The sequence below is a fragment of the Cyprinus carpio genome, chromosome A17 (genome assembly GCF_018340385.1).
Source record: "Cyprinus carpio isolate SPL01 chromosome A17, ASM1834038v1, whole genome shotgun sequence".
NCBI classification, from domain to species: Eukaryota; Metazoa; Chordata; class Actinopteri; order Cypriniformes; family Cyprinidae; genus Cyprinus; species Cyprinus carpio.
The window spans coordinates 18,021,707-18,034,855 of NC_056588.1; the positions used below are offsets into that span (position 1 = coordinate 18,021,707).

A 13,149-nucleotide genomic window follows, 5' to 3' on the forward strand; every position below is an offset into this window, starting at 1 on the left:
GTACGATGCAGTACCATTTACGAAGCAAACACCCTAAAGCTTCGAGTGATGAAGGGCAACAAAAACTTTGCCCTCCATGTTATCAGGGAGAGAAGATGCGATGAACGGCGATCTGAGGAGATAACGCTGAGAATCTGTTCAATGGTAATTTTTGCACAAACGGAGAAAGAAGCCGCAAAAGCAAAACCTTATTGAAATGTGTGCTGCTTTGGAAAAGCGCTTCCCGAAGCTGGCAACTCTAGCGAGACGTTTACCTGTGTATTCCCGTACTGTCCCATCGGAGAGGCGGTTTTCTGCCGCGGGTCTAATTGTCAACAGGCGGCGCTCCAGACTGACCCCACATCACGTTGATATGTTGCTTTTTTTAAATAAAAATTAGACAAGGTGTTGAGGTAGGGCTGCTACTTTTTATTTAACGAAAAATCTTAGTCTAATGTAAAAAATGGCCGGTTTTTGAAAGCTTTGTTCAAACGGATTCAGTGTTTTCTTTTTGTCATCTTAATTTGTTAATTATTTAAGTTTAAAATATATATTTAGTGTAGGCCTATTTTGTTTTTTATTTGTATTATTTTATTCAATTTTTCTCTCACTGTCAGAAATGCTGCAGGTGCGTGGAAATTTAAACTGAATCCAGGTTCTGTTGTTGATCTGTTCTGTATGCTGCTGTTTGCACTTTGCACGTTAAAATAAACCCTTTGATTAAAAAAAATAAAAAAAAATAAAATGTTTGTATTTTTTTAAAGGGTCACAGATACGCGTCAATTTTATTTGTATTTAATGCCAATTTAATATTATAATCTTATCAGTTAACGGTTAATAATCGATTAACGAGCGGCGGTTGTCGGTCGGGAAAATTAATCGAAATGAGCATCCCTATCCTGAATACATCATGTGTACTTTATGCTTTGCTGTTCTTTGTGATCTTACATTGCTTTATGGGGGTATCACAAAGGCGGTAAGATTTCTGATAACAGAAAGTGGCGACATGACCTCTGACTGATGCGTCACCTGACAGCAGTGCTCACCTGGGCTCTTTGTGTTGAGCTTGCTTACTTGTTAGCAGCTGATATTTATGCTGTTTTGTTTGTAGTTTAGTTGTTGTTTTTTATGTGGTTTTCAGCTTTTATGACTCCCCACATTCTTACAATAGATTGTTCTATTGGGTTTCAATTTGGATTTAAATTGATTATAATAAATGTGAATGGTAGTTGTTTGTGATGTCTATATTGTGTTAGAAGGGGGGGGGGAAGAAGAACCAAAGGTTCAGTTCTAAACATGAAGGACAACAGAATTCCTTTGAAATATCCTTTAGAGCAGCGGTTCTCAACCCGCAGCCCGTCACGAATTCAAATGCGGCCCACCATGCTGAACACAATTAAAAAAAATAACTTTCAGTTTTACAATTCATTTTAGTTTTTACATTCATTTAAAAATGTACTAAAGAAATATAAGCTATAGCCTAATGTTTATATGAATGAAATTCTTTTGTTTTTCATATATTATTTTCAGACATGAGCAGACCTACTCATATAACGTTCGGCATTTTATGAACACATGAAGCGCGCACTTTGGCAGAATTCAATTCAAATAGTCATCAACAGCCATTAGTTCGGTAAAATTGAGCATCAGAATTGACAAATTTGTTTTTAAGGGAGTAAAAAGAAGTATGGAAATGCCAGAGAATGAACACATACAAACAAGAATAGTCACAGTATCAGCAGTGAAGGAGAGTGCTGGATTTTCGGTTTGAGCCGTAACTCGAATACGTTCAGGCAAATAGAAACACCCATACGCAGCAATCATCCTTAATTGCAGAAATGTGGCAAAACATCTCTGGAGAGAACCTCATATTATTAAATTCGAAAGTGCTTTCCATATTTGGATCAACATATGCTACAATTGTTGAACGCACATTTTCTGCAGAAAACTTTTGGCTCTTCATAGTATTTTTGAGCTTTTGAAAAAACACACCAATCTGACAATATAAAGAACTTTGTAGGTTCTAATATTGCCTTCTGTGTTTGGACAGGAACCTAAATTAAACCTAAATTTAAATCTGGCTACCCTGTGGGTGTGTGTTGATGTACAGAACTGTAGTCAGCGTGTGAATATAGATCACTGGGTCACTGAGAAGAGACAGAAATGGTGAAATTGACCTTAACTTTCAATAACACAAACAGGCATAAACAGACATAGACACTTTCTATACGAGCGTGTTCAGCACAGCTCAAGGTGAACATGTGGCGTGACTTGGTCTGGTGAATTAGATATTGATCATATGTGGGTTTCTCCATTGCATATTCAGTGAAGAACCCTCAGGCATGACTGCAATATGGATCACGGTAGCATAGAAGACCTCATCTGAGATGACCACCATGGCCATTGATCAGCCCCTTTTTGGCACTGGTATACTTGTGGCAATTATGACTATGAAAGACGTTTGCCTTACTTTTCTCCAGTGTAAAATTACACTTTTTCCCACGTTCTTAGTCACATTTACTGAAAACACATTTCTCAAAACTTTTAATACAAAACCATAACATATCTGTGCAGACAGTCATTTTAATAAACCATTAAAATATTTTATTAAAAAATAAACAGCTTTCAGATACACTGAGAACTCATAATGCACTTTATTTAAAACAAAAGGATGAAATTAAATGAAATGAAAAAATGTTATCAGTCAAATCCAACAGATTATTTATATTATTATCATGGATATCACTTAATTTCTATTCACGTTTATCGCTAACACCTGTATATTGCGACACCCCTAGTTTGCATATAAAATACCACACAAATCAGATGTAAAAAAATAACAATTTCACTGTAAATTTCTTTTAATTTAAAAAACATTCTAGAGCACCCAACTGCTATGCTGGATTTGTTCAGATTTTCCAAATAAATAAAAAGTTTTCAATCTGAAAACAAGTTTAGCGAAATAAGCCTTCTGTCTAAGTTTGTTTATTGTCCAGTAGCAGGGACGTCTCTAAGATTCTCTGGTTTCTCGTGTGAAGTGCTCTTGTGTTTCCTCATTCCTGTGTCTGTGATGGTTGCAGTCTCAGAATTGAACACAATGGCACTGGATACTCCTTTTACTCACTTCTATTCATCTGAGCATGGCCTATTCTAGTCATGTTGGCATTGTGATAGACATGAATGGTAATTTCGCTTTGAATTTCTACCCATCATTCCAAGTATTTCCTTGAATTTGTTATCCAAAATAACATCCTCACAGGGAGCAAGTACATACTCCGTGACCTTGACCAGTTTATTCCAGTGAGGACTGAACTCTCTGAGACCAATTTGGTTTCTGGTGTTGCCTAATTTGGCAGACGAGAATCTGTTGATGAAGCTGGATGTTTTATGAGGCACTAGGAGCTTTGCTGCTCCACAGGAGAAGTGGGATTGGCAGTAGTGTGTCGATGCCAGAGCTCCATCACTGCTGTGCTATTGATTATTACCACCGGAGAGGAGTCCATCCTTTAATCTCAGATGAAGAGCTCTCTTTATCTTCTTTTATTTGTCTATTTCTCTTTCTCCTCCTGGGCCGAGTCCTTCCAAGAAGTGCACTAAATATCAAATATTTTTGATAATTACTGTAAAATATTGTGTTTTGCAATGAAGTTTCTTATGCTCAGCAAGGCAACCTTTATTTTATTTAAACAAATACAGGAAAAATTGTAATATTGTGATTTATTATAATTTAAAACAACTGTTTTTAATAAAGTTTAGCAGCTATTACTTCTGTCTTCAGCGTCACCTTCAGAAATCATTCTAATATGGTGATTTGCTGCTCAAGAAACATTTCTTCTTATCACAGAATAGAATAGAATATAATGTTTAGAAAAGCATTTATTTGAAATGGAACTCTGTAAAACGTCACACATAACATAACTGCATTCACAATGCAAATTTGACATTTTAAGCAGGACGTAATGTAGGGTGGGACTTGGTTTTATCAATCAGGATGTGATTAGATTGAACCATCTTAGGTTATGATATAACTGGTTAATATTATTGTTTCCAGCCCATACAGCTTTGGTTATGTGAGTAGAAATGTGGGAAAAGTAACATTTTGTTAACTAATAATTATTTTTATTTTTCTGTAAAGTAACATGCGCTGATGAAACATGGACAATAAGAGCAGAAACATTTATGAAGAAAGTAAATAAGGTTAATTTAGTTGTTTTTAATATCAGTTTAGACTGATTAGTGTCAAAAGAGTTCTGAATGCCAACTCACACTCCCAGTGTATAGATAATGATCGTGTGTTGACCGCACTGGCCTGTAATCATGAACCCAGCAGGGGTTGGGCAGATACCAGTGTGGACCTCCGTGAAAACAGCCCCAGAGCCAAAGGTCTCCTGTCCTACTTTACTGTTCAGGCATTGTTCCATGCAGCAACAGAGGAAATGAACTCAGGAAAGTTTCTGTGAAACTTTCCAACTATTCTGACCAGTTGCACAATGACTTCATCAAGACAAATGCCAAACCACCATTTTTTTGTGGATGTTCCCATGGCGTAACAAAGTAAGAAGGTGCTGAGGTTATCTTTCCTGTCCTGGTTTTACAGTGGAAAATGCCATTTGAATACTGAGTGAAGTTCAGGAGGATGGACAAAACCAACACTCCCATATTTCCTCAGCGTGAAATCATAATTGGCTCTTTTTGCTTTGAGTTTCCTCCATTTTATATCATTTTTGTGTTCCTTTAATAGTCATTTTATTTTCAAAGTCTTTTAACAAACACCTAATTGGCATTGTGATATGGATAGGCAGGTCATTTTCAGTAATGATGCAATTGCAGGTACAGGCTGTTGTTGTTTTGTTATTATCTGCTATCTGGTGATTTTACATTTACAGTTCTTCCATGTTTTGTTGTGTGTATCTGCAGTAGTTTCTTCTGTTGTTGTGTTTTTTATGTGGTGTTGTAGGCTTATTTTGTTAAAGAACGTCTCTGTCAGCCAAGAAGTGTTAACTGATCCTTCATAGTTTTTTCCATCCTCAGCTGTTACTTGAAACCAGATACTAACGCTGGCACGAAAGCCTCCTCGTCTTGCATATGACTCAAATCTAGTAATTAGCCTTCTTGAATTTAGCAGCGCAGAAATGATCAGGTTAACTGGCAATTAAAGAATGAGGTGTTCATGGAGAGAACGCTTAACGTGACACAACTTTACACACCTCATCGCAGTGCAGCTGTCGAATCAAACACCGTAAAGAGCATTTTTTCCCTTCTCAGGTTGAAACGTGCTCCTCTATGTAATTATACACACCAGACTGGCTGTCAGTCAAAAACACATAAGTTTCATCCCAGAGTGCTTAGCTGGTTCCATTGTGCATAGTTATCGCAGAAGTGGTCTTGCATCAGTGGTCCTGAAAATACAGGAACGACAAGACTACTCAAGTGGATTTTAAGGTTTGTCTTGCATTTAGGGAAAATAAATAAACATTATTTATTTTTTTATATGTTGATATGCAGAGAGCAGAGTATCTGATGTAAAGCGATGTATAAATGCATTGCAATACAATAGACCTGGACTACAGTGAATTTCTGAAAAGAGTAGTTCACCAAAAAAAGAAAACTCACACGCTTATGCTGTTACAAAGCCGTATGACTGTGTTTCTTTTGTGGACAATAAATGGAGAAGTTTAGCAGAATGTTGATGCTGTTTTTTCCAAACAATGTTAGTCTATTCTGTCTCAAACTCATTTACTGTGGTTCAGTGTAGTTCCACAGAAAAAATTAATTTCAAGCCATTTCAAGTTGATGTAATAATCTGGAATTTGATCTGGAGTTTCATGTGAGGGCAATATATTTCCACATGCAGATTTTGCAATGGGTTAAAGGTGGCCTTAAACAGAAAGTTGCTTGGTTTGAAAGTAATTTCTATGTGTCAAGACTTGTTTGCCCTCAAAATTTTGCTATAAGTAGATGACAGCAAATTTCACCAAAATTGCGTTAATATGACTACACTTTAAGGATGACACATTGGTACAATATTGTTTTTCGTCAACAAAATCTGTAAATATATCTGTATCATTTGATATTGGACAGGCTATATTTATTAGCCAGTATTTCATATTTAATTGTATTATACATGCTCATATCCCATATTTTTAGTGTTTTTTAGATTACATCAGCCATTACCTATCATCTAAATCTCAAAAAGTTAATAGTTCATATTAATTTTAATATAATATTCACATATTAACACTAATAATTTAATACTGCTAATGACATCTGGAATAGAATGGAATTTAAGTCATTATTCTCTGAAAATTCCTCCATCATAGCTACAAATACCATTTCTGCTTGCATATATTTAAATTTAAATGAAAATGCCTTGTGCCAGTTATGATGTCAATAATGTCAAAATCTATTAGTTCTCGTGTCATGTCTCATAACAATTCAGAGAGTTTGTCAGCCAATTAACTGGTTTATCACTAGAAAACATTCAAATTGATGCATTGAAAGTCCTTTGGCTACAGTGCTCTATATACTAATGGACAAAGAAGAAGATAAAGTAGAGTGTTGGGTTTGTTATACTTTTGAAGTATTCCCAGTGTTTGTGAATGGGCATGTTTGAGAAGGACAGCAGTAAAGAAAGGAATGCTTGCAGGCCTCTGTTTTGACAAAGGCAGTGTGGTCTGGCTCTATTCTACTGGATGAGGGTCGCATCTCTGTTGGTCTCTACACACAAAGACCTCCCCTGGGAGTCACTCTTCTGAGATGGAGATGTCAGCAGGGGGTCCGGGCCTGATGATGTCAAATGGGATAGCACTCTTTCTCATTAGCTGTGTAGCCATGCACTTGAGTGAGAGTGTGTGTCCATTTGCTTACAGCATGTCTTCGGTTTGTTGAAGCTGGGGATGTACAGAACAACATATTTTGAAGATTGACTAGTCAGCGGGCTGCCTGTATAATCAGGCTGGTTTATGCAAGATGTGTTTTTTCCATTCGAAAACAGCCAGATGAACCACAACGGAATGGAAAGAAAAATGGACTCTGCATGTGTTTTTAAAACTTGGACTGTTTTTAGTGATAGTGGGATAGTAGGAAAATTAGTAATGTAATGTGTAAAATAAAATGTAATGTTTTATGTGAAGAAAAAAGTCTATATACATATATGGATTCCCCCGATGATCTGTGGGAACGCATGGTTGAGCTTTCAGAAATGATTCTGAAAAATAGTTTCTTGTCTGTTGCACAAAAACAATAAATCAGGTATGTAATTCTGTTTCACTTATTTCAGTGCTCTTATCTAAGTGTGTTTTGGAATGAAGGGTTAGGTCAATTGGATCTGTTTGGTCTTGTCCTTTGTGTACTTTGCGTGAGCTTAGTTACCCTGGAGGCCATTGTGCCTGAAGTCGAATTCATTTCCAGACATTTATGCCCTCAGTTCTGGATGACGCTTTTTTTTTTTTATATTGTCTAGCTCATATTTTGCCCATGTGCCAGAATTTGATGTTCCCCACCCAAGACATGCCTCGTCTGGGGCCGCTAATGTTTCCCATTTCCAGTTTGATTTCCTGTCTGTCTGTTTGTAAGTAGGAGTTTCCTGTTCCCACGTTACCAGTGACCCTGTTTTAGTTCCTCGCCCCAAATATTGACACCCGTCCATCTCTCAGGCAGGCTGCCATCTTGAACCTCGCCTACTTCGCCCCTCACTGTTGTCCTTTTACATAGGCCAAAAGTTTAAGGTGCCATCACAGTGTTCTACCTGTTTACAATGAGCATGTTTTCTTTTTTCTCTCAGGAGCATCTTCAGCAGCTCATCCTCATGAACCTGCCCAATGTGCTGGCCATCGCCAAGGACCCATTATCAGGTATCGCTCATTCATAATATTGTAAATAAGCCACTTGATCATTCTACAAAACAGGTGTCTTTCCAGTATTTTAAGTGAGTTTTTAAATTCTATCGGACATATGTGTTAATAAAATGCACTGTGCCATCTCAAGCTAATAGAAAATGTACAATATAGTAAAAGTTGGCATCAGCTATTCATGAATTCATTTGATTTCTCATTTTTTACATGTATGTACACTCTCAGCATACTTTTAGTTTCTTTTTATCTTGATCAGTTGCTTTATCCTCACTATAGTCACTATAGATCACATACTACCACGTTTAACAATGGCCCAAAGCAAAACGGACGCCCTACTGAACAGACCTCCTCATTCACACACACACACACACACAATCCAGCCTTCTGATACGGGGTGTGCGGACAGGGTTCAGTCTCTCTGGGGAAGGAAACGTGTGTTGTGGACCTTGCAATGGCAGGAGGAAAGGAGAAAGGCCAGAGGAAGCTTTTTAAGACCAAGCCCAGGCCTGTGCGCTGACTTTGGATCCTGCTCTTGACAGTAGAGAACAGTTATGTAGGAAATAACAGCTTTGTAATAAAATATGTTAAATTAACATAAAAATATAAAATGAAATGAGATGTAGAAAACATTTTGGATTTATCAGAAAACCAATTTTTTTTCTTTAGCTGATTCATCTCAGAATGGCCAGTTGTTAATAGTTCTGATATCACTACTTTAACAGTTTAAAATGTGAGTTATACTAAACTTCTGTTTTTATTGTAAGGTTTGCATTTGAATTGCTTTCATATTAGGTGACCCTGACACATGATCACTTCTGCACGTCTGCCGTTCTACTCCAAAATACACATTGACAACAGGCACGCATAACAGACCTTTGTTATATTGAGATGTGATTCTGATCTGCAGGTTGACCTTTCTGAGTGTGCATAGACAAGATTTCCTTCTCTGCTCATTGTTGCTGCCTACTGGATACGCATATAATGGTTTTGCATATACAAAAATAGCCTAACCCTTATCATAGCTGTGGTGTCATGTTTGTGATTCTGTGTTTCTCCTGGGTGCTGTATTAGTTTACGTCTGCACATTTTGGTTCACTGGGCTACTTTTGACCACATTCTGGTCATGAAATGTTTTAAGGAAGTAATGTCGTCTGGAAAAACTGACTGTATAATAAATGCACATTTACCCTCAAAGTCAGTAAGACTTTATAGAGGTTTCCGGATTTTTTTGTGTGTGCTGCTGGTGAATGTGTTTCTTATCTTGTGTTACCTGTGCTCTCTGATGTTTGTGTTTTTACATTAAGCTTCACTTGTAATGGACAATAGAGTCTTTTCCCCACGGCTCCTCCTCTGCTGTCTGTGTAAAGGGGGTGCGCTGTAGGGTGGGGTGGCGTTGAGCAACAAGCGGTCGCTATGGCGACGGCACCCCTACACCCAATCCATTCTCTCCAGAGTATTTATTACTCTAAGACTGCCAGACACAAACAAACTCACCAGCACACAGACACAAGCTTCAAAAAAGTAATTAAAAATAACTTAAAACTCTTTGTGTAATTGTGAAAGAGTTGGTGTGTTTGTAACATTTTGTGTCCTTGGTTTTAAATGGTAGGAAAACACTGACTGCATGTGAATGTTTGTTTAATTTAATGGTTGAAGAAAGAGAATATCATATTTCACATCCTCTCTTCAAGGTTTATGTCTCAGGAGAAATTGAATATTTTGTTAACATTCAAACTGCTAGAGCGAGTTGTTTTGACATTGAGCAACAGTGATGGCATTGACCCTTTAGCTGTGAGGTTTGACTGAAAACATACTTCTCTTATACAATTCTTTTAAATCATGGTAACCATAGTTTCCAGTTAATAAAACAATCAGTGTTATTTTAGTATTATCTATGTAAAATTATAGTATTTATTAATATTTTGAATTAGATTTTATTTTTTATTCGGTGTTCTCATTTTACTTGAGTAATTTTGGTATATACTTTTGACATTTTTTGGTTTTTAAATATTTATGTTTTGCTTTTTTTTAATTTCAGTTTTAGTTTTAGTAATTTTAGAACTTCAAATTTATTATAAAATATTAAAATATTGTTTTAAGATATTATTTTAGTTGCCAAGGCAACTTTTGTAATAATTTTTTTTTTTTTTTAAGTTTAAGTACATTTTATTTATATATTTATTTATTTTTAATATGCTTTCAATTATTTCAATTAACCTCAGTAATTTTATTTTTAGCTAACACTAACAACACTGAAATCAGTACCTAAACTGCGTTGTCATTTGGGAATGTGAGACTATAAAAAATATTTAATAAAATAATTCAAAGTCACTATGGCATAACTAGCAGTATCTGCTAAAGTTTTTGTATCAACTTCCTCTTTTTAACTAAAATGAAGGTTTATTTCTTTCATTTCTGTTGTTTTATTAATAGCATCTTACTTTCAGTTCTTGTGATTTCTAACCATTTGATTCCCTCAGGTAAAAGCATGGAGGAGGTGAAGAGACTGCTGTTGCTGATACTGGGCTGTGCCGTTCAGGTAAACCGATTGAACTAGCAGAGATCCCCGTCCCACGTTTAAAGACCAGTGCCAGGAAATCATATCCACATCATCATGCCCGGGCATGCCTCTGCTTTTCCAAAGAAAAATGAACACACGCTTATTATGCTACAAAATAAAGCATTCATCCAGATATGTCCCAGAGATGTCAGCACAGATTATTGGGTTAGATATGCTAAAATGTTTTTATGTCTACTCCTTTTCCTGAGGATTGAGGATATCACGTGTCTGTTCTGTGCAGGCCGGTACTTTCACACTTTTAGCCCCCTCTCTAGCTGTTTTTTCTTGTTCTGTGAATGGAGAATAAACAGCTCACATTGATGTAGAGCCTTAAACTTCCCAGCGTAACATTTGCCTGCTGATTTGCTTTCTGTTCAGACTCTCTTTGAGCTTGTCTAATCCTGCACCCTAACTTCCTCTCACAGTATTCCAGTCACGAGGCACACAAATCAGTCTTTATCCTGTTTGAAAGTATCTCCTGCATTCTTTTATTCAAAGAAGGGCTCCATCTCGGACTTAATTCCCACTCTTTCCTCTGTACCAGCAGTTTATTTCACTAATCACCATCAAGGCAATCTAATGAATTCTTAGGCAATGCTGATTTCATAAAAATATGTGATCTGGGTTGTTCATCATCTGTGGTAGTCTTAAACTGTAACTCTTCTCTGCTTATTTTTCCTCCTTCTCTTCCCTTTCCTTTTAATAATTCATCATTCCCTTTTCTCTTACCTTACAATTTCCCATTTCCTCTCCCCTTCTGCTTTCTCTTCCCTTTTCTCTTCCTTCGCCTTTTCCATTTCCCATTCTCTTCTCATCTCTCCCCCATTCTCTTTCCATCCCTTCCATTTTTTTCTCATTCTCTTCATTTCTCCCAACAGTGTGATCGTAAAGAAGAAATGATTGAGAAGATCAAGCTGCTTGACATTGAAACACAAGCCGTCATCGTGACGCATATTCAAGAAGTGAGCTTTCCTGATTTCAGCCAGTAACTTCTTAAGTATATCATATATATATATAGAACATGTATTTGAGGTGAACAATCCCTCTTGATTATAGGTAACTCACAACCAGGAGAATGTCTTGGACCTGCAGTGGATGGAGGTCAGGGAGATCCCTGCTGAGCAGTTGGACCCGCTGTCTCGAACCATGGCCTTTCACCTACGCAAACTCATAGACGAGCGAGATGAGTCTGCTGAGGTATGCCGATCTTAACAGCAGCAACGACAATCAACTATTTACAAGGAACTTCCTCATTGATCATTGATCATGACTGATAAGATGCTGATAGATCTGTTTTGTGTCTTTAGCTGATCATAGAGCTGACCCAGGAGAGGGACTATCTTCAGTCCCAGCAGCCTCCTAGTCTCTTGGGCTTTCCTAGCCCTGAGCACACGTCCTTAACCCCTGTCACCCTACTGTCTAAAGAAGATCGACAGCATTTAACTGTGGAGCTGGCCGACACAAAGGCCAAACTGCGGCGCTCGCGCCAAGATTTGTAAGTGTGTACAGTTAACACTTTTTGTTTTGCCTTGTTTCAACCTCCACTGACAGCCTCTGTACTGTTAAAATCCCACTTCTGACATCAACCAAACTGAAAAACTTATCAGTAATCTTTAAAAAAAATCCAAAATATTGACCTTTGCAATTTATTGGTAGTCCATTAGTGGAGTTTATCAGTATTGTGCATGTGTATCTTCAGAGAGGAGAAGGCTGAGCAGTTGATCGATGCCAAGAACGAGATTGAGCGCCTGGATGCAGAGATTCAGAAACTCAAGCAGGAGGTATCACATCAAGACCCTTTGTTTTCTTAAATTCACACTTCACACGCTCGACTCACACAATGCTTTACTCTAGCTTAAGTGAACAGGAACTCTCATCCGTTGTGTTTGTGTGTGAGTAGAACATGCAGTTGCTGGCGGAGGCTCGTTCGGTGCGGGCGTACCGTGATGAGGGGGATGCTCTGAGGGAACGTGCTGGAAAAGTGGATCGCCTGGAAACCGAACTGGCTCGCTGCAAAGAGAAGCTAAACGATATCCATTTCTACAAGACCCGCATAGAGGTAACCACGCACCAACATATGTTACATTTCTTTCTTATTTTAAGAAAGCCAGCATTGTATAAAAAACAGAGCTGGACATCTTTGTCATTACCTGGAAAAAACAGAGGGGTTGGAATTGGTTTCTTTGGTAGGTGACTGATGTACAGCTGCCTGCTGAGGATATAATGCCTCTGAGCTCTCACTGACAGCTCTCCGACTCTCTCAGTCTGCTGTCGTCATCCTCTCTATCCCTTTTGATCTTTTCTTTTTGCCCATCCCTTAATTTTTCTCTCTTGCCTCTCTTTTGTGCACAGGAGCTAAGAGAGGACAATATAACCCTGCTGGAGACAAAGTCCATGCTGGAGGAGCAGCTTTCTGGGGCCAGGGGGCGCTGTGACAAACTACACGAACTGGAGAAAGAGAACCTCCAGCTGCGCTCCAAATTGCACGATATTGAAATTGTAAGTGTTATGGGAAATTATTTTGGTGGTGTGTATATGCATCTGTGTTGAGAATCTTAATCTTTATGTACCTTACAATTGGTTTCGATTCACAATGTGATTATGAAATAATTATTGGTTCATCTTATTGTTTTGTAAGGGGCAATAAAACATGCTGTAGACCTAGTTGATTCATTTCCAAAGTAGGTGAAAGTTTTGATACTTGAGGGTTCTCTGGAATCGTCCACATGATTGCCATTGTTCCTTCAACTCTGGGTG

The 13,149-nt window shown here is 37.7% G+C and overlaps 1 protein-coding gene across 1 annotated transcript in view; it reads left to right on the forward strand.

Moving 5' to 3' along the window:
• LOC109069502 (protein Daple-like) overlaps nucleotides 1-13,149 on the forward strand; it is a 52,778-nt gene that overhangs the window by 14,094 nt on the left and 25,535 nt on the right. The window contains exons 4-11 of the mRNA XM_042774311.1: nucleotides 7,763-7,832; nucleotides 10,313-10,371; nucleotides 11,271-11,354; nucleotides 11,449-11,589; nucleotides 11,700-11,887; nucleotides 12,092-12,173; nucleotides 12,293-12,451; nucleotides 12,745-12,891. Coding sequence (XP_042630245.1) covers nucleotides 7,763-7,832; nucleotides 10,313-10,371; nucleotides 11,271-11,354; nucleotides 11,449-11,589; nucleotides 11,700-11,887; nucleotides 12,092-12,173; nucleotides 12,293-12,451; nucleotides 12,745-12,891 — 930 coding nt within the window. The remainder of the gene's footprint in view (nucleotides 1-7,762; nucleotides 7,833-10,312; nucleotides 10,372-11,270; nucleotides 11,355-11,448; nucleotides 11,590-11,699; nucleotides 11,888-12,091; nucleotides 12,174-12,292; nucleotides 12,452-12,744; nucleotides 12,892-13,149) is intronic.